The sequence below is a fragment of the Labrus mixtus genome, chromosome 15 (genome assembly GCF_963584025.1).
Source record: "Labrus mixtus chromosome 15, fLabMix1.1, whole genome shotgun sequence".
NCBI classification, from domain to species: domain Eukaryota; kingdom Metazoa; phylum Chordata; class Actinopteri; order Labriformes; family Labridae; genus Labrus; species Labrus mixtus.
The window spans coordinates 14,436,362-14,457,773 of record NC_083626.1 but is presented as its reverse complement, the minus strand read 5'-3'; the positions used below and the strand labels follow the sequence as shown (position 1 = coordinate 14,457,773).

The following is a 21,412-nucleotide window of genomic DNA, read 5'->3' as shown; positions in this document are numbered from 1 at the left end:
CCTTCCTCCCAGCAGGGCCAGTTATCCCCTGCACCACCCCCCCACCCCTCCCCACCCCACCCCCCCTCCACCCAACCACCCACCCCACCCCAGCTCCTCTGCTCGCCTTCAGCCCAGAGACATGGTCCAGCATACAGAGGGATGATCTTGCGCTCCTCTCCTGCTCGTTCACTTTAACTGCACTCTGGAAGGAGTCTGATTAATCAAAAACACTCCAGCTCTAATTGCATGAATAACAGCTAATAACTTCTCTGGACTGTTTTGGTAACAATCTTTTTGACGATATATTCTAATAAATGAGAATAAAACAAACACTGATTTGCAATTACAGAATCATAATTCTCTTTGCAGGCCTTGCGAAACATTGGAACCCTGGAAAGCATAACGCGTCATTACAGAGAGTTAAACCATTTACTGAGAAAGCATGTAGCCGCCTTTAGCAACACATTGATTCGTTTTTGCAGCCGGAATTTCTATGCACACAAAATCTGGCATTAAATCAATGTATATGTTGGGATATGTACGCTGTATTATTGCATTATCAGGGAGAAAATATTCCCATAACTAACATCACATTTCTACTCATGTCTCACTGAAATGGCCCTTGACCCCAGTCAGAATGATGATTTATGAGTCAGTCAGTCCCCCGGGTCCTGCTCTGCCACTCTAATTTTCAAAGCTGCATCAATGCTTAATTCATTGACACTTTTAGGATATTCATAAACCCTGAGCTGCATCTCACCTCACACCAGAACTTTTTTTAGTTCAAGAAACAAACTAGTTACAAACATGAGTGAGTCTGATCTGAAAAACACTGCTTCTGCCACCAACCTTTCCCACAGCCTGGCGCTGCCCATCACAGCAGCCCCCATCACACAGAACCTGGGTCCCTCTACTGTTTTCTTTGAGATGAACGGGTGTTTAGGGGGGAAACAGAGGCGATTTTCATGTGCAAATGTCAGTCAGTCCGCTCCCAGCAATCACAGGCCCGTCCTCTCCAGAGATCGGGGGCTTGAGACAAAGCCTGAATAATTTAGCAGCTCTGTGCCGCCGTGCTTTGGGGTCGCAACCTTCTAAAGTGATGACAGAAAGACGTTGGCTGACTTCCCCCTCCCATTCACTCCCATTACCACTTATTTACCGTTCCTGATTCTGGGCAGACAAAGCACAAGGCCGCACACTTGGGGTAAAGACAAATCATCACTGCTGTATAAACTCCGTCATAAAGGAGAACACAACCAAACAATGACATTTTCATAGCAAACCCCAAGTTGGTGCACGGCCATCCCCCTCCTGTATCAAGCTGTGAAGTAAACACACGCCACACATATGACCACCCGAGGCAGCAGTCACAGACAAAAGCGATGATGGACGCACAAACAGAGAAAAGGTCGAGAAGTGACACACAGCAGGGACAGAATTCAACCTGAAAACTGTACCTCTGTATGAAAGATGTAGATTAAGATTCAGATAGTGATGGGATGAATAAAAAAACACCCACATCTTCTTTTTCAGAGGACATATTACAGTGATTTTCAAGGTATGACAAGGGAAAGCACGGCGATGTAGAGGACAGAGTGAAAGAAATTGATCCGTCCTTGCTTACAGACATTTTCTACGTTTCTATCATTCAGAGGGAGACAGACAGCGCGCGCTCTAACAGGGGTGGTCATCACTCGTCTGCAGTGGGGCACTGACAGCAACATGACGAGGATGAATGGACTGGCCCCGGCACATGCTGTTGGAGAAATGATACATTTATCTGCCTTATAATTTCTTTCAGTCATGGTTAAGTTCTTCACTTCCTTCAGTTACCCTTCAGATTTTTCGCACGTTTTTTTTTTTTGGAAACACAATTCAACAAAGAAATATTTTGTTGAAATATCATGAATTGTGTGTGTGTCTGTGTGTGTCTGTGTGTGTGTGTGTGTGTGTGTGTGTGTGTGTGTGTGTGTGTGTGTGTGTGTGTGTGTGGTCTTCCACAAACAATTAAGGCTCCAGGTAGCATTCTTATCACTTGTAAGCTTATCACTCTTTTCAACTTTTCAACACAAAATCTCAACTGAATCAAAGGGATTTTGTGTACTTACACTAAAGGACGCATACAGTTAAGCACCCAGGACACTGGTGATTCAGCAGCACACAACTAACTAGTTTCACTGAATACAAGTTATTAAACTATAAACTGAGCTATGTGAGGAGAGTAGACCACCAAACATGAAGCCTTTTATACAACGAACTCTTTTTATCCTGAAGAAGTCACTGAAAAGAAATTGTCATCGATCTGTGTTCTTAATAAATGCCACAGGTGAAATCCAAGACAGCAAGAAGTCAAAACAGTGTCTGACTCTGATTGTCTCTGCAGCATCAGATGATATTATAGGAATGAAAGGAAACAGCAGTGAATTGTGTTTAAGTGATGCAGTGAGACGTTCCCATGGAGATGTCAATTCTGATATCCTCTTAGTCCAGCCGCTGAGATGCAGGATTGCTGAGAAACACAAGGAGGAATGAATGGCACTTCTTGATTTTCTCTAACCTATTGTCATGCACTGCAGCGGTACAGTCAGTCCAGTCAAAACGGGTCTGGTCAAACTGCATTTATGAAGAGTGTCAATAGTCATGTGGGTTGACCGTGTGTCATGGGAATGCATAACAAGGGTAGGCAGAGGGGAAGGGAGGACACAAGAGACCCCTGTGAATTATTGACTGTGATTATTTTGTGACTTATGGTTGGTGGCTGTCAGGTAAGGCATGATAAATGGCGTCAAAAAAAAAAAATTACACTTTCTCATTTCTCCGCTGTCTATCTAGCCTATCTGACTTTCACGCTCTGACCATCGCTTCTCTACTAGGCTGATTGCTCTGCCTCCTCTGTCCTTTTACCAGAGGGTTTTCAAACTAACTTTTAAGAAAGCATATCCTAAAATATTATTTTCTGAAGCATTATGACTGTACTGGGGAGGGTTTTCACCAATATTTACAGTCTATGGTTTTCACCCGGTTTGTTTGTTTGTCCATGACTTTGAGGCCTCATGCATGAAAACATCTCAACAACTGTTGAACAGAAAGCCATAATATTTAAAACACATTTTCATGTTTCCCACTGGAAACTTTCTGATGGCTTTTTTGATCCACTGACTCTTAATGCAGTAACACCTTACCTTTTTTAAATGACATTTAACGGCAAGTATGAGATGGATTGTTGCCTATAGAGGATTAATGTTACTGACATAAATGACCTCTACTGTAGTGCTACTTGCAGGTCGACAACTTTGTGTGTCCTGAAAATTAGCTCAACATGTAATGGCTGGATTGTTACAATGATATTCATCGTTTCCATAGGATGTATTATAATTACAGCCATTCTTTGAATTTTCGCCACAGCTTCTACAAAGCTGGATTCAATGAATATTCATATGTCTTGAAAACTATGGTGTGGATTGCTACAAAATTTGCTCCAGAAATTCACGTCACCCTCAGGATGAATTATCTTAGCTTTGTCATGATTGATACTGACCCAAATGCAACAATCATGCCCTTTGGTTTACGACTTCAGCCTTAAAAAAACGAATGACAGAAATAAAAATGCTTTTAATAACTGCATGAACATCAGCATGTTTGCATTGTCATTGTAAGCATGTCCATGTTATTTTTGCATTTAGCACAAAGCCTAATTTCTCATAGAGCTGCTGGGCTGGCAGTTTTGCTTAGTTTACTTTTCACTATCAACAGAATTGTTTGATATACAATACATTTCAGAGTTAAATTTGACCATGCCTTCATTACATTAAGACAGCAATAATCAGGGAAAATAAACCGTGATAACACCTTCTTCCTTTGAGAACGTCAAGTTTGTTAGAGAAAGAAACAAAAAAACACACCACGAGTGTAATAAAAACATATGAAGAAAACATAGGTTTTCAGTAAATGATGGACGATACAGGGGATGACTCTGCTGCTTTTCAGACCAGAAAAAGAAGGTCAGTCCACCCTTGGGGAGCCAGCAGGAAGAGGAGTGTTGACCATGTGGAAAGGTGACCAGGAAAAGTGGAGCTAAATGGTTGCCATTGGCTGGTACTTAAATCCTTGGCCTTGGTGCTGAGTAACACAGGTTCTTGTTTTTTCTTTGACCTGTGCTAGTTTTCGAATCCAATTACAAAGAACCTGTGGCAGGAAGTTAAGTAACTGTCAAAGGAAGGGGTCATAGATGGAGCTAGCACCTAGCAAATAAACTGCTTTGCCCGTTAAAGCTCACAAGTAGTGCCCTATAAATAATAATCCCTCAAGACCATTAAGTTTGGGGTTCTGAGAGACGTTTAATAGAGTGAGTTTTATCCTGCTTCTTTTTGAGTGGCATTGTTTTCCTTTTTATTGTTCTCCTACCAAGAGACCCATTTCCCCATTTCTAATTGACATTCCCTGTTGCATAATGTTTCTAACTGACTGATCAGGTATCAGAGATGGAGTTCTTTGTGTAAATGCAGTCTGAATTATTCATACAGGACTGTCAGAGAGAGAGAGAGAAGGGGCATTTTGGAAATCAGCTCGCTAGGCCCCTGACCATGAATAATTGATCTGGACTGATTAAAATTTGCCGTGATTACCCCTCACCTCCCCAACACATAAGACGCCACACCTGTGTGTTTGCTGTTTCTTTACTTATTCTCTCTATCCTTCTCCTCACTCAATCATTTTTCAATTTACCGCATGCTGTCACACTATGTGTGGTGTAATGTAAAGCCCGGTTTCCACCAAGCGGTGCGGTTCAGTTTGGTGCGATACGCATTTGTTGGCATGTACATTATGTAAAATTTGGAATGGCACCAAAGTAACCAATCTATACCAAACTACTTTTTTTCTACCCTTCTGTGGCTCTGCCAAACGTACCAATCCTACCCTAAAGGTTGGAGCTAAATACAATGCAGTCCGTTGATTTGTTGAAAGAACCATCACTTCCTGTGGAAAAGCAGTAATAAAGGACAAATACAAAACGTGCCATGTTTAATTATCCAGTGGATATAGAGATACTTATTTCACCAGTGTTTTTGGCTTTAGAGTGAGACCAATGTCACCACGTTGCACTGCCCCATGGACAACTTCGGAGTAGCAGACGCTTGATGTGCTCCATTGTTGCCCTTTGTTTACTGTATTTTGTCTTCTTCATTGAATTTATTAGCAGGCTACACTGTGTCGCGCTGCTGTGAACTCACGCTATTACGTAGCTGACGCAGCTATCCCCATCCGGCTACACTCAGCATATTAAGAAACAACAGACATTCTGTGTGATTCACTGTAACACTGCAAGAAATTGTGTTCTTAAAAGGGCACAATTGAGCAACTTGACTTCACTCACTGCACATTTGCACATCAGATAACACACATGCACATGGCAGCCTCATTCAGTATTTGGATCACCTCCTCGATTCTCTTAACCTTCAAAGTCCAACTAAGAATGCCACTTAGATCTTTGTTGCAGAGCCAAAGAAAGAACTGCGTGACAGAAAGCGACTTGAAGGAGGAGAGAGGCAGGTAGCGAGGACGTGTGGGAGAGTGACAGCTAATGACAGTAGCTACAAGCTGTGACCTTTAGAACAATCACACAAGCATGACGAACCGGGCTCAAGGTGACAGAGAAACAGGCTACTTTGGAAGAGGATGTTGAGGACAACAAAGCTTTGTGTGTCTGTGGTTTAGCAGCCATGATGTAGCATTGGTGCCGGAGATAATAGGTACACAGGTGATCAATAACAGTCATTTTTGTCAATTATGGTTAAGAGTGTGTATAGAGTGGTGTTATTAACTTTTAAACCTTTGAAACTGGTAATACACGCTGCTATTCTAATGCACTAGACTCAAACAAACACACACTCTCACACACATGTCATTTGCCATGAGAAGCTTGGGAATTGTAGGCTTTCCAGGAGGGTACATTGATAGCAGTCACAATGTGAACACTTGGTCCTGGGATTCAAATTGCATTTGGATTCAGATTTTGCATTTGTTAGCACAAAGCACAAAACTTGCGAATATGTTTATCTTTTTTATCTTGTATCTGCTTGTATGTATTTTTATCATTTATTTTTCTGCTTGGCTGATTGTCACCAATGAAATCCTGTTGTATGCATATAATTACAATAAGGAAAAAAAGATGATCCTATATTAGCTTCTAAAAGTCAACAAAAAACTTGATATTTTCCTGTAGGCAGCCATTGTCCAGCAAAAATGTAATAATTGTATGAAAATGTAAAAAAAAAAGTTATAAAACTTTGCTTGAGATATTTAATCAATATTTAGTAAATATTTGTTACCTTTCATTTATTTAGAAATATGGTTTTATAGAGATTCCTTTGCATGTCAGGGGTACAGTGGGCGATAGGTGCAGAAGGCTCGACAAAAGCTGAAACAACGTAGGAAAGCCATAAAAACATGCTGCATATTCAGAAACACTGCACATTCAAAAGCAAACATTCAAAACAAATGCAACGGCTGAAAAGGAGTCTCAAGCAGAGCTAGAGTAGTTCAAGGCAGTAAGACAGACATAAGGAAGTGGTTTAAGCTGGATGCTAGCATCTGTATGCTAACATGATCACAATGGAAAGGCTGACATGATTATGCAAAGCATGTGTAAAGTTCCATCATGATAGTTAAGCCTGTGAGCATGTCAAACAAGAAGTAGTGGAAGAGAGCAGCTGAGGATCATCAAAACTATTGGGATTTAACCTCTAAGGACAATGAATGTATCTAATCACAACCAATGCAACAGCTTTCGCACTGAGAGATTCCATCTGTGTGTAGTGGGGGATCATCTGACTGACAGATTCATTGCTATCCTATAACAACACCTTTAGCAAGGTGCAGGCAGCAGGTGTTTGAGCAACATTTGTTTGTGGAGACAAACTCTTGAAATTGAACTGACATTTTCTTTTAGACACTATTCTGTATCTTTCAAACTTTTACAAATCCAGAGAGTACATGAGGCGCCTCATGTACAGAGTATATAGTTCTCGCCAAAGCGGCTGTGAGTTCAAATTTGACCTATTGGCCTTTTGCTGCATGTCGTTCCGCAATCTCTTCTCCCAACATGTGATGGCCAGAGCCACAGGGGTAATATCACTCTCACCCACACTCTCACCTCATCAGTTGTCCACCAACACAGGTTTATTTTTCAGTCAACCACACAAACAATTTACACAATTTCTTTGATTTTCTATTAGGTTTTTTTTTCTGCATTTAGTCTTGTGTTGTTTAAATTGAGTGTGCACAGTTTATACACTGTAAGATTAAACTGTCATTTCAGTTGTACTTATCATTATTTCTTTCTTTTAAGTTACCTGGAGTTGGGGGAGGAAACTTCCTTATCTGGGTAAAGGCATGGCCATGGGAAGACAAAGCTCTTATGCTGGAGCCGGCTCATTGGAGCAGACCATGTGCTCTGATGTCATGGTGGGGATTTTGTTTTAGTTAGTTTTTCCTTGTATTTACTTAATTTGGCATCCTTTTTGTCTACCCCTTGTGTTTGTTTTGGTTTAGCCAAACCAGTAGTTCCCTTTTGTCTCCTTGTGTTAGGTCTATTATATGAGTTCACACTTTGTTTTTCACCTTGTTTATTTAAAGTTATATTAAGTTGACCTCTTTTATAATTTGGTTTGTAAATGTGGTTTTCTTTGTCGGGTAAAATAAAAAGCCATTTCTTCTTTGAAATTACTCCTGTGTCTCGTGCCTAACTGCTTGGTCCCTAACACAACATTTCCTGTTTCTCTTTAGCTGTCCTATCCAATAAAGGCAAACATGGCCCCCAAAAATAATGAATTTAAGAAAAAACTCTGAGAGTCCAAGATGCAGCTTAGGTTCATGTCCATTGGACCTCAAAAAGCTCATCTCATCTTGCCAACAAAACTCCATTTACATAATGTTGTCATGATGGGTTTTTTTTTACAATAAAAGTCTGAAAGATATCGGTGAGGGGATTTTATATCTCATCAGGCCATGGAACATCTCAGGATTCCCAAACAGACACATTTTTAAAGTTGACACTGTAGTAAAAGGAATGATCCCAATGGACTGATAAGTAGGATAGGACATTTGAAAATAAAACTGAAGATGAAACAATAGACCGTACGAAACATGGACATAGCGCCAGCGACGTCACCCATTGGCTACTGAAGGGGAGTATTGAAGCCCAACAGTGACCATCATATGGAAAATGCTTTCACAACCTAACTTTCAGTAAACTTATTAACAGTCAAAGATGTGGAGTTGAGGCAGGCCTTAAGCCTCCAAGCAAACAGCTACAATGCGCCATACGTCATATCAGTCAGGCCCCTTATTATGAACAACACTTTTCCTTAATAAAATCAAATTGGATGAGTTTAAAAATCAATTCAGTCCTTGTATGGTTTGTGCCGTCAAAGAAATGTAAATTCAGACAAAAATCATTATTAGTACCAGACTGTAAACATGTTTATATGGGTGTCAAAATGTTATCAAAGATGATGCCATATAAGTCGATGGACAGGCCAGCATCATCATTTGTGCGACACTAGAGTTTGCCTGTTAGCATGGAGGAGGCTCAGCTTGAGCTGCTTTTAAATATGCCTCATTGCATTGCAAATGGATTACTTGTGTTCTCATGATGTTGGTTGGGTTTTTGTACGGTTCTTTGCTGTTTGGGTTCTTTTATGTTTGGGTTATTATGCTTTGTTCTTGTGTATGCCTCTGCCCGTATGTCAAAGCACTTTGTAAACCCCTGTTTGTAAAAGCTATACAAATAAATGTATTATTATTTTCTGGTATTCTGTAAGTCCCAAATAATTGTGGAGTCACATACAGGTCAAAATATTACTTATCCTGTAAATACATGAAATAAAAATGTCTGCCCATATCAAGAGGACATTTTTATTGAACTGATCACTTCATCATCTTGTAAGCTGGTAAGCAGCACTCCAGGTCAAGTCTGAAAATTGGCGTTCTTCTTTAAAAGAGGGAGAGGTAAAGGGGGTGTACTGGGAGGACGTGTCCAGTTCAGATCCCTGGTGGAGTCTTTCAAGTGGCTGGGCGCTCTGTCTGTTCTGTCAGCCCTGAGCAAACACCCCATCCTAAAAAAGGAAGGAGGGGGGGAAAAAACTCACAGCTAGCATCACACACGGCTGGCCAGGGCCTCAGCAGCAGCCCACTTGTCTGCTCTCTCCTCCGCAGAGCCTTCACAAGAGATGGGAGGAATACTAAGAGAGCAGGCATAGATTTTCTGTTGGCGGGTGGAGGAAGAGAAGGAAGGCTGTTGGAGGGTGGTGGGGTTGACTGCCCACATCAAACTCCCCTCCTTTTCTCTCTCACCCTTCTTCCTTTCTCTTCCTCTCTTTCTCATCTGCTTGGCTCTGGAGAGACCCTCTGTTTGTCAGCCAGGCAGTGGAGCGTCTCCCGCTAACCCCACCTCCTCCTTGTTCTCTGTCTTTTTACCTTTTTCTTCTCTGGTTTCTCTCTCTTTCTCTCTAATACTCCATCTCTCTTTTGTCTTTTAACAATCGCTGTTTCTGGCTTTCCTCAAATCTGTGTAACAGCGTCTTCACTCCCCCTTTAAGGAGAGTCTTTTGATAAAGTCAATAAAGGGCAGAGACAAAGTGAGATATGATAGATAATGTTTAACAGGGTGGGGCTTTGCTACTACCACTCTACAACTTGGCAAATGAGAGACACAGAGCAATGGGACTGTTAAAATGTCACTAAACTGTTAAACAAATGTGTTTTAGAGCAGATTTGTCTGTGTTTAGAGGCTATACATGAACACACACTAAAAGCGGAACTCCATTGATTTTATACATCAAAGTCTGTTTATATGTTTTTCCTCACTACAACTTTAAATGTGAAAAAAATGGTAAAAAGCCTTTAGCTGCTTCAGAGGCAGCTGCAAGAAATGTATTTCAATTGCCTCAAAATGTGTTGCTTGGTTGAGGTTAAAAAAAATAGATATGTGGATTTGGAAAAGCTGAGCCTACCAAATCTCAGTAGCCAGCATACACTCTCATCCATTCTTGAAGGTAGCTGTTTGAGACAACGTTAGCCGCAACTATCATGACACACCAAAATCTCCAACTGAATTGTTAGAAAGAGTGCTCCATCATTGGCAATGTAACCACTTTTTGTTGTTGTTGTTTTTTTTTTCAAAAATACAATACAAGATATTAAATAGACAATTTATCTGGTTCTTTTGCACATATTTTGACAAAAAAAAATATATGCAAAAATGAGTAGAGCAGTAGTTTTGACTGATCAGATCAACTAAAGAAAAATTTGTATTATAACAATTTTTTTTATTTCCCCAGCCTTTAAGAAATCTGTATTCAAAGTTTCTATCCAAAGACAAAGGAGATGAATGAAATGACTTGTCTTATTAAGGACTGACAGTAACATAACTTTCTAAGACCAAGACTTCACTGTCAACAGTTTTCTCAATGATGATTTCTTCTATTTAAAAAATCATTCTAAATAATAACAGTTTATGCTGACTAATAGCAGAACTATTTAAAAAGACAACCTACTCTGAAGGAATTCTTTAAATACACATTTTTGATGCTTCATGCAATAAAAAGTATTGCAATCCCAATATGTATACCGTAGGGGAACATCTATAAGAGATGGATGATAAAATACAGGGTAAAGAGAGGAAAACATGATGGTTGCTTTTTTCAAAATTTCATTAAAACAACTCCTGAACTTCAGTCTCTTTCTTCCTAATTTAAATTATTAAACCGTCATCACCTCATTTCTTCTACCTCAATCCTTAGGCCTGTCTCTCATTCTCGCCTTCCTCTCTTCCTGCCTCCTTCCCTCCTCTTTCTGCTCTCTTAAGTTCCTCTCCAGACTCTGTCAGTCCATGCTTGCTCCACACGTTTGCCAAGATTAGAGGTGGAACGTGGGGCTTTATTGATTTGTTATGTTGTGAGATGACAGGTTTGGTCTCAGATCCTCCTGTTTACATCTGATATGCTGCTAGCTGCTTCTGGTCTCAGAGAAAGGGAGGACAATAGGAAAAAATAATTAAAAGCACCAATTTTTGTTTTTTTTGGTGTTCCACCAGGGAGATGCTTTACATTTTGCCCCGTCACCCTGCTTGTAAAGTCATTTATATACTTTATTTTTTCCTTTTTGAAAGTATACCATTGTTTAGGTTTGTGTTTGTGCCAGAGGCTAGTCTGTTCTGGCACACCAGCGAGCTGCCAGGTCAGATTGGAGTAAAAGCTGAAACAGTGGAGAGTGAATAACAGTGGCATTTGGGAGGAGGAGGAGGCTCCTGTGGACAAAATCCATCGTTCCTGCAGATGTGGCCTGCAGCAGGGGCAGGGGGATCATAAACTGCAGCAACTAGGGATTCACTTGAGATAAAAGTAAAGTGTGTGTGTGTGTAAATAGCTAGATCACAGCAAACACTTGTTTTTAATATTCCATCAAGGTAAAGCTCTTCTTCTAAAAAAAGAGACACGATAAACTATGGGCAGATTAGATGTGACACCACTTTCTGATTTGTTATTGTGTTGCAATTGTGATCGTTGACCCCTTAGCTTGATCCTTTATTCTCTGAGGCAGCAGAGAAAGAAAAACATGTCACATACATTAAAGTGAATATAAAGATCTGTGTCTGTAGAGAGACACATGAGACAACCATATATTGGTTTTGCTTTGCTTAATGTCTCTTGGATGGTTTTTCTTCTGCATCACTGGATGCATAGATCAGTCCTACACTGCCTGATTGTGTCACTGAAATGTGGACATGAATGGCTGACAGTCTGTTGACTGGCCTGCCAAGCCTTGTTAAACAACCTGGCATCTTTTCCCTAAAACCAAAACCTGCATCCCATCCTTTTATACCAACAACAAACTTCCTTCCTCCCCCTGCAGCTATTTATCTACCTTTCAATTCATGTCACCTTTCATTTCTCGCTATTGTTTTCAGCTGTCTTCCCACATGAACCCTACTCTCTCTTGAAAGATGCATGTGGATTTCTGGCAGCTTGCTTCTTATTTTTTTAATTTTCCTACAAACATGCCACGATTCTATGATCTCTTTGAAGCTTTCTGGCATCTCTCTAAACATCTCGGGCAACATCAAAGACCACACATTACAGGGAGGGCAGAGTTCAACCGGGAGCCACTGTGATCCAAGCATCATCTCTCCTTTTCCCCTTTCCCCCTTTTCCTCTGTGCAGAAGGAGAATGATAGCGAGAAGAGGGGGGGGGGGGGGGGGGGGAGGAAGAGTGAGGAGGAGGAGGGAGCTTCTCTTCCTGCGTTTGTGTCCATCATGTGTCATGGCCGCTCTTGGCTTTCATGTTCTGTCTGGCTGAGTCTCCTGCTCCAGCAGTCTCTGTTTCCTCGCTGAAAATCCGTGTCCCTCAGAGGCAGGAGAGACGCTCTCTCTCCTGCATCCATTTCAGCTCGGCTCAGCGTAGCCGGGCTCTGTTCTCACCTTGCTGACACTAGCTCCTCAGCAGACACCTCGTCCCTGCATGGGCTCAGCTGGCTGACAGGCAGCTGTCTGTATGGATAAAAGCAGGAGAGGACACACTGTAGTAGGCATTCACCATCACTGCCTGTTTTTCTTACACCTTTGCTATTGCCTCCACTTTGATTTAAATGCTTCTCCTGGAAGCATATCACGCTACCGGGGAAAAAAAAACTGTACCTTATGTCAAATCAGGTAATGTGTTTCCATTTTCTAACTCATTGCACTCGATGTTTTTGATGTATTTTACAGTTTGTTCGAGTTTAACACAAATACACCTTCATTTTACAACTTTTAGAATGGTTTTGATTTCATGTTTTGCTTATGCTTGAGCCTAATATAGCTGACTTTGACCCAAACACCCAAGAAAGTAGTTCATGTTAGATTACCATGAGAAGGGAAAATCCAGTCACGGGGGCCCAAAACAAGCCAGTGGCTGATGAAGACAAATGTGCAAACACATGTTGGCAGAATTGCTTTTTGCTTGAGCTCAGGAGGGCGGAACCAGGAGTTGTGATTTATAGTTTTGAGCTGTCCCCGGACCACCACTGTCTGCTGCCTCCCACTACTGTAATTACCATGTGTGTCTATTAGAATAGTCCTGCTGCCCACAATGCATCACCTCAGTGGATAGAGGAGAGAAGACTTAGCAGAGATGGTTTTGTTATTCAAACAGTGTTCTCCAAGAAAGCACGATACACAGGAAGAGTGGAGGGCAAAAATACACTGCGGATGATGTGATAAAGGTCAAAAAGAACAATGCTGAAAGGTTGAAGGTGGGAGAATAAGGACAGACACAGGTATCATCCTGCAGTAGGACATTTATGACTTTATCTGGGCCTTATTACTCACATAAAATCTCATTCAAAATATTTTACAGAAATATTAAATTCTTTGTATTTTGTATTGCAGATCTGCCACTGATGAAATTCCGCTAATAACTTAAACAACAGCTAGGTATTTTTCATGTTTTAATGGATGTTTGCCTGTGGCTTTCACAACATATTCAATCTTGTGTGTTACATTACAGCCCATCCTGCATCTTATCTGCATCCCTCCTGACATCTCCAAAGTCTGGCTTTGACTAAAGTGTGCAGGTCTGGACTCACTTTGCTTTGCCTTGGGCCTTATAGCATCTCCTAGTGGACAAACTGCCCGCTGTTTTCTCTCCCATGAAAATTAATGCTTTGAGTAATAGGATTCAGTCAATACCTTCAGGTACCCTGACAAATAAGAGAGCTTGACATCTTCTGAGCTTGTTTATACGATGGATTTCTCTGCAGTGTTTCCATAATGGATCATTTTAGTCTGCAGTTTCATAGTCAGAGTGTGTACGCAGACTTTAACAAAACGATTGTATCAGCCAGCATCGGTTACACTTAGCTTGGAGCTAATAAAAACATTTTACATAAGCTAACTAGATTTGTTTTCTTTCTCACATGAACCTTTTTTTCCCTGTCTACAGAAAAAGGAACTGGATCACCTTTTTCTTCTTCATGAGAACTGATAATGAGACCTGGCACTGAGCTCTGGTCAGTGTCATTTATGCTGTAATTGGCCTAAGGGTGTAAAGGGCAGTCATGCATCCGAGAAGACAGAGAACTAAGTGGCTTACAGTGACAGGACTGAGAAAACCAACTTTAAGTCAAGTGCTTGCAGAAGTCACAACCTGAGGAGAATTATCCGTTTGTTTATGATGAAACATGACTGCTACATGTAGATATTCTGATGAATACATTGATGTGTTAATGCATGTTTGATTTTTTTTTTTAATTCATGCCATCAATGTATGCTGTTCCACAACCTAACCTGCCTCCAAATATAAAAATACACTGAAATATAAAAAACGTGTTTTTTTTAAATGTCCATGTTTTCACAATATAATCTAAATGCAAAATGTACAACCAATTAAATGATCAGTTTGTTGTTTTTGTCACTTTAATCCATTTGCAGGTATCATCCTTTTCAACATGATTCAAGTCTGTAAAGCTCCAACTTCTAAAATGCACAACAATTTATAGAATCTCACTATTACTACAAGAAAAACAAAGGTTTGATCATGTGAAAATTAAGTGTGGAATTCAAGAAAACAAAACCTGAAAGTTTTATCATCACATTTGCACCTTTGAACAACATCTGGCTACCAGATGTTTACCTTTGTCAGAGAAAATCAGGATAAAAACTGCGGTGAATGCGGTGTGACACCAAAAGTCCAAAAGCAAAATTCTGCACCTCAATATAAGACTTCTTATCTTTCTACAATGGTATATAATCTATAATAATTATGCTAAAATTGACTTTTGTGACATGTTTCTGACACATAGATTGATGCCCATGTCTGCTCACCTAAACAGATTATTTTTCCAGACTGCGTATACTCACCGTTTTTTTTCCAGTAAGAATTATTTCTTTATTTTACACAGTTAGTAAAAAATCTATTTGCAGCATTTCAATTGTTCTAAATGTTTGGATCGAGGGTCATATGGTTGACTGAGGTAACACAGATGATGGGGTTGTGCTATTCACACTGATATCATTGCTCATTAGAAAAATAAGCATGGTCTCCATTGATCTCTGTGACCACGGGTTCAAGTGTTTCCAGCTGAATTTGTGAGTCATTGATTTCTATGGCTTATTAAAGGTATGAGTATCTTACTATACAGAAAGATGTGAAAACAGGATTACCAGGAAATAGAGGTATTGATTGTGTCCAGAAGCAGGGGCTTACATTTCAAATTCCACCAGGGAGACTGGATTCAAGAAAAACAGTGTTGACTGAAAAATATGAGAAACTTTATCAATGAGCCACAAATGTCTTTTATTGTGAATTGTAAAAGTATATTATGAAATGTATGGTTTTATAAATACTGTGTATTAAACACTATAAAGCTGATAGCTACACCAAATAGATGGATGGAAAAAATGATTTCCGAATTACTTTCTCCATGATTAAAGACAACAGACTTTACTGGCATCATGCTTTATACACAGAATTGTAGCTTTTTTTTCAACGATAGATAGCCCAGTGTGATGCCAGATACTGTAGAATGAAACCATTCCTGAAATGTAAAGATTTATATAAAGCCCGGTATGAAAATTAAAAAAATGTGACTAACCTGTTATAACTTTCAAACTGACTGACTAGTCTCAACACAGGGAAGCATTGCTATGAGATAACAAGTAACCGTAGTCTATTATCTGATGTCACAATTAATCAAGACGTCTGAAAGATTCTAATATTTGTTTGAAGCATCCAAAAAATATGTCCAACTATTAAATGGGTCAGTCAAGACTACTTTAACTATGCTAATAACGACAAAATTAAAAAAATGGCAGATAAAGAAAAAGTTTAGTCCCAGTATTTATGAGAGCCTTCCATTATTACTCTTGTTACCACTCCCTTGTATATAAAAATGAATCCAATTTTATGGTACAGTCATGTTTTAAATGCTGAATGTTGTAAAGCTTTTCAGCTAGAGTTTAAAAAATATATATTTTTTAACTTTTTTATTTGCCTACTATTTATTTTCTTTTTCCTCATCTGTTTGGATTTCTGTCCACTAGGTGGCGGTGTCGCCTCGTCTATCCTCTTGCCTCTGGTGTGACGCAGCCGGAAGAAATTCGGGCGATCCTTCCTCTCGGTACAGCTTGCTGACATCTAGCTCCATCACGAATGCATAGCAAAAACAAACATTATATCTACCATTACAACGTAGGTTAACTGTGTATTGATAGCATTTTAGCTTCATTGAGTTGTTTTGGCCGCATTTTTTACTGAACTGAAGTCATTTGTGTATTTGGTGTTCTTACTAGCAGGCAGGCTAACCCCCAGCTGTATCTTTTCAACTGTTTGTCGTGTTTCCGCAGAGCTTTGCTGGTGTTTCTGCATCTGTTGTTCCAGTGGGAAGATGTCGTCGGGCGGGGGAGGATTCAGGACATTAGTAGTAGCTGCAGCAGTGACCTTGTGTCTGCTGGATGCAAGCTCTTTGGCACAGGCGAAGGTAAGACATGATGCAAAACACGTCGTAGAGACATTCAATAAACAGCATGCACCCTTTAGCAATACGTATGGTCGGTATTTCTTTCCCTAAAAGCGAATCTCTTTGTAAGAGATAGAAATTTAGGTTTTATCAAATCTGCTTTTTTTTTAGATATAAGGGGTGTATGTCAAGTAACAAAAAACAAGTTATTTTGAGTAACTTTTGTGTTGTTCCATTCTTCAAGGAGCTTTAAAGTTCTAGTTTCTAGTTTATGATTTTAGTTCATGCTGTGGTCCAAGTAATTTGACTTTAAATTGGAAACTGAGTGCAAGATTTCCAAGTCCATCCTGACAGTTTTTCCAGTTTAATGTAAACTGGGGGTCAGCATTATCAGCAATGAATCTGTTACAGTTTGCACATTGTTGTTTTCAGGAAAGACCAAAATAAATGTTCAATGACCTGAAGTCTCTACAGGAAGTAAAGTTTCAATTTAAGTATGTCTGTCTTTCTCTCTGTAAGCTGTGAAGCATCTTGTAGAATACATATTTTTGTTAGATCTTTCCTCTTTCCTCGTATGTCTCTAAAGAAGAATCTCGACAGTTCTGCTTTTTAGGACTTTCAGCTTGGAATAAGTGGAAGTTTGGTTGGTGACAAAGAGTTACTGTTGTGGAGGAAATGAGATAGAAAGCTGTAGCGTAGAGTGAACAGTTTGCTGATTTGGACACAATTTCACACAATTCTCTTGACAATTACAGAACTTTGAGGATGTTCGCTGCAAGTGCATCTGCCCGCCGTACAGGAACATCACTGGCCACATTTATAACAGAAATGTCTCCCAGAAGGATTGGTAAGAGAAACCCTTTATCTTTTTCTTAAACTCTAAAGTAAGTTAGAATTTGTCCCATTATGAACGTCAACCACTTGTCCTTGACTCAAGCAAGGGTTGGAGGTTCACATCCTGTAGTCCATCTGGTACTGTGAAGAATTGTCTGACTGCTCTCTTTGATTTGTGTCACAGTAACTGCCTCCATGTAGTGGAGCCCATGCCAGTGCCTGGCCATGATGTGGAAGCTTACTGCCTGTTGTGTGAGTGCAAGTACGAGGAGCGGAGCAGCAACACCATCAAGGTACCCACAGGATCTCACTCTGACTTTAAGTGTCACATCATTCACCTCAGCTTTTATCCTGACTCTCACTTACAAAGTTATCAAGAAGATAAACAATACAGTTAAAGTCTGTGTACTAGTTCTTCCGCTAAAGCAATTGTAAGAGACATGCAAAAGTGCCAATATTTACAGAGATTACTTTTGATTTGAAAGATTTTTAGTTTCTGACAGAAGTTGTTCGGTTATGGTCGTCACAATCATTTCTAGGCAATACAGATAATAAAATGTCATGACAAAGTTTTAAGTTTGATTTGAAAGAAAATATAGGACAAGAAACTCTTACAAGAGGGGAGAAGAGAAGATCATTGGCATCTCCCTAAGCTAAACCATTCCAGAGACGCTGCCTGAATATTGCAGCTGATCCTTTACTTCCCCTCCACAGAGGCGCTGTTTGTCAACAGGCAAGGCAGGGTACCGCTCGAGGCCCCAGACCAGTAGTGGGCCCCCTGAGGGCTCACAAACTTAAACCAAAGCAGTGGCCCAAAATGTAAAATTTTTGCAATGACAGTAGGAAACATACCTAAGCCTTTAACTTACACTGATCACTTTCACTAGTTTTAAATTCCAGTTCTACGCTACATTTTAAACCACGCATCTTTTCAGTAACTGCACTGGACATTTATTTTCGTAACTGTTTTCCCCTTTAAAGTTTCCTTAACATGCCATCCGGCTCAGGGACTGTGTTGTGTTTATATTGTGTTTTGATTATGTTGTTTTGTTGGGTACTGTTACGACCAGCCGAGGGGAAACCAGCCGTAGCACAGAAGCGACCCTCATCTTCCTCACTCCCAATGATTAATCACAATAACAACCAATGCTCAGTCCACAATGTGCTACTTATTAGCAATAAAGACAATTAATTCAACTTCAGGGAGAGCACCGACAAAAATAATAAACATGACATTTTAGTCGAACCCCAAACTACCGTCCTACACATTAAGTAACAAAAAGAAAATGCAGGCATTTTGCCTAACTCCCTAAGAGAAAAACAGGAGAAAATGCTACTCTCCCCTACAACATAACAAACATCACAAGGACTGCACGACATAATAATAATTATCTCTCAACTTAACCAACACACAATTGATCTGTTTCACAAAATGTCTCTCGTTGGAGGTGATGAAGAAGGAAAGCAGCGTTTAGCTTCCGCTGCTCCAATAAGGCTCACGCACGCAGAACCAGCCTCGGTCCAATCACTGGCCGGCGTGCACCATCAGCTTTTCGCCAATCGAGGGCTGGCACCTGCAGCGCAGCACAGAGACAGATGCACAAAAAGAACACAAAGGCTGATCGAATAATAAAACACATTTCATATAGCCTATATACGACTCACAGTCATAACACTGACAAGTGATTAAAGACTCTTCTGGAAACACTTTCTCATTCTGCTCTGTGAAACTGCTGCATTGCATAATGACTATAAAGTTTGATATGATTTGAAGTCTCAATGTTTTCCATTCTGCCTCTTCCAGGTAACTATCATAATTTACCTGTCTGTTGTGGGCGCACTGCTGCTCTACATGCTCTTCCTTCTACTCGTTGATCCTCTTATTCGCAAACATGACCCCTACACCCAGCCGCTGCACAATGAGGAGGATGCAGAGGTAACCATTCAAACCGATGTATTAAAAGCCTTTATTAAATGTCTGTTGTATGTTAAAACTTCAATTGAATGTATTCCCGGTCTTGTGTTTGCGTATGTTCAGGAGATGCGCCCTCAGGTGGACGGCGCCAAAGCAAACACAGTGCTGGAGCGGGTTGAAGGAGCACAGCAGCGCTGGAAAAAGCAAGTTCAGGAGCAGCGCAAGACCGTTTTTGACCGCCACAAGATGCTTAGTTAAACTTACAGCTGACGTCAAACCAGATTTAGAGGAGGTAACTTTCCTGGGCTCAATGCTTTTACACCTACACCAGCTGCAATATAACCTTCTACATGCTCTCCATTGCACCCTTTGAATTAGTAGTTCCTCTTTAAGTCATATCTAAAAACACACCACACAAGCACATCTAGGTCATTGATTATATCTAACACTGAGGACTATGTTGGTGTTTAGGAAACCCAGCATGTTAGCCCACTCCTAACAGCTAAAAATCACGTCAATCATTTCATCAATTAGCAATGCAACACTTTTTGAATGTCAATAACACCTTTGTCTATTTAGTCAGACTGTGAATAGCTTTAGTTTTTCTTGTTCTCTACTTGCTGAATTGGCTTCATGTGAGGCTTTTTTTCTCCTAGCATTATTTATGAAGTTACCTCAAAGCAGGTACACCTATATGTCAATGGTCCGTTGAGCTGTTGGGTAACAAAGAGAGAACCTAACTGTGCTGTTGCCAAGGATTGCACCTTTTCTAGTTTAGCATTGAAAAAACATTTCTAATGATTGAATTGTATTTTATTTATTTTCCCCTATTGTCGTGCATTAATAACCGGGGCATTTTAGTATCATTTGCACTTATAAAGAAATTAAAGGATTGCTATTTTTGGGCTTTGTATGTTTGAAGCTTTGAAATAGCTACCGTTAACTTTTCCAGTTGCAATATATGACTTTTTCTGTTCTCTCTTATGTGGGTGAATGTATTATTTAAAAAAAAAAAAAGGTAACAGATGTAAGTGTATACCAAAACATCATTGGGAGTATATTGTCCACTTGGAGACCATTGTGAGTCTATAAATGAAGTCTTTAAACTCTAATTTACTGAGGAACCTGATTGGAAAACAGATTATTGCTGTAGATAGGCACACAGTCACACTGCTGTCCTGCAGTTTGATGGAATACACTTTCCTATGCAAGGAGAGAAATGGCGAAGTGGGCATTTAACTGAGCTTTAAAGCTTTCTTCAGCTGAATCCAATCTCTGCTGCTTGAGAATGTCCCAGATCAACAGAGCTTCTGATAAAGAAGTTACGTGTTGCAGAATCAGGATGCTTCATGGTTTAAAGGAAGCTGTTGTGCATCATGGTATGGAGCTTGAATTTTTAATGCAACAAAGTCAAAGACACTGACTCTCATTACCTCAGGCACATTGTGAACTACTGAAGGTAATTAGCCTGTAATGCTTTGTTTTACCACTGAAGTGTTTGATTTGAGTATCATTTCTTATCTCTGCTTTCTATGTTTCGTATTTATATTTATCTCCAGCCTGAGTCAAGTTTTGCACTGCTCATGTCTCTTTCATTCAGCTTGATGTGAAATAAAAAATATACTCTGGAGTGCTAGATTCTGTTTTCATTTCTCTGGATGTTTGGTTGTTATAGAAGATACTACTACTGATAACTGCCACTAGTGGGCGACATAGTAAATAATATACCTGCTCTCAAATATTTCCCCCTCTGCTTTACTGAATATATGTTTATACTTAGTATACTGTAAGAGTTTAATACTTTGTTTTGATTTAAATTATATCCTGATGGCAAGATAACAATTGCTTGACCACATTTTACCCATACATACAAAACAAATGTATGTATGTAATGTAGGTGTTGTATATAGGTTTAAATGTTTTTCATTGACATATCTAAATTGCAGCCCAAATTGGATCCTCTAACATCGTATTTATAACCTTTTAAGTACTATAGAATATTTTCTGAATGGCTTATAACACGCTAAGGTAGATTTTCTTATACGTTAGGACATTTTCTATTATTGCTGGAAGTCAAATGTTTGTCAACAACTCCCAACTGTGAAGGCAACTTCTCATGTGAAGGTGTATTATATTGTATCACAGGGATTTTGTTCAAGTGTCACTAGTACAAAACCCAGATCTTA

At 39.8% G+C, this 21,412-nt stretch overlaps 1 protein-coding gene across 1 annotated transcript; it reads left to right on the top strand.

Annotated features, from left to right (window-relative positions):
• Window positions 1-16,072: 16,072 nt before the first annotated feature.
• On the top strand, window positions 16,073-20,856 carry tmem9 (transmembrane protein 9). Its single transcript, XM_061057249.1, has 6 exons — window positions 16,073-16,209; window positions 16,365-16,498; window positions 17,233-17,324; window positions 17,496-17,604; window positions 19,116-19,247; window positions 19,350-20,856. The coding sequence occupies exons 2-6, from the start codon at window positions 16,406-16,408 to the stop codon at window positions 19,482-19,484; spliced, it is 561 nt and encodes a 186-aa protein (XP_060913232.1). The 5' UTR covers window positions 16,073-16,209; window positions 16,365-16,405; the 3' UTR covers window positions 19,485-20,856.
• Window positions 20,857-21,412: the final 556 nt, after the last annotated feature.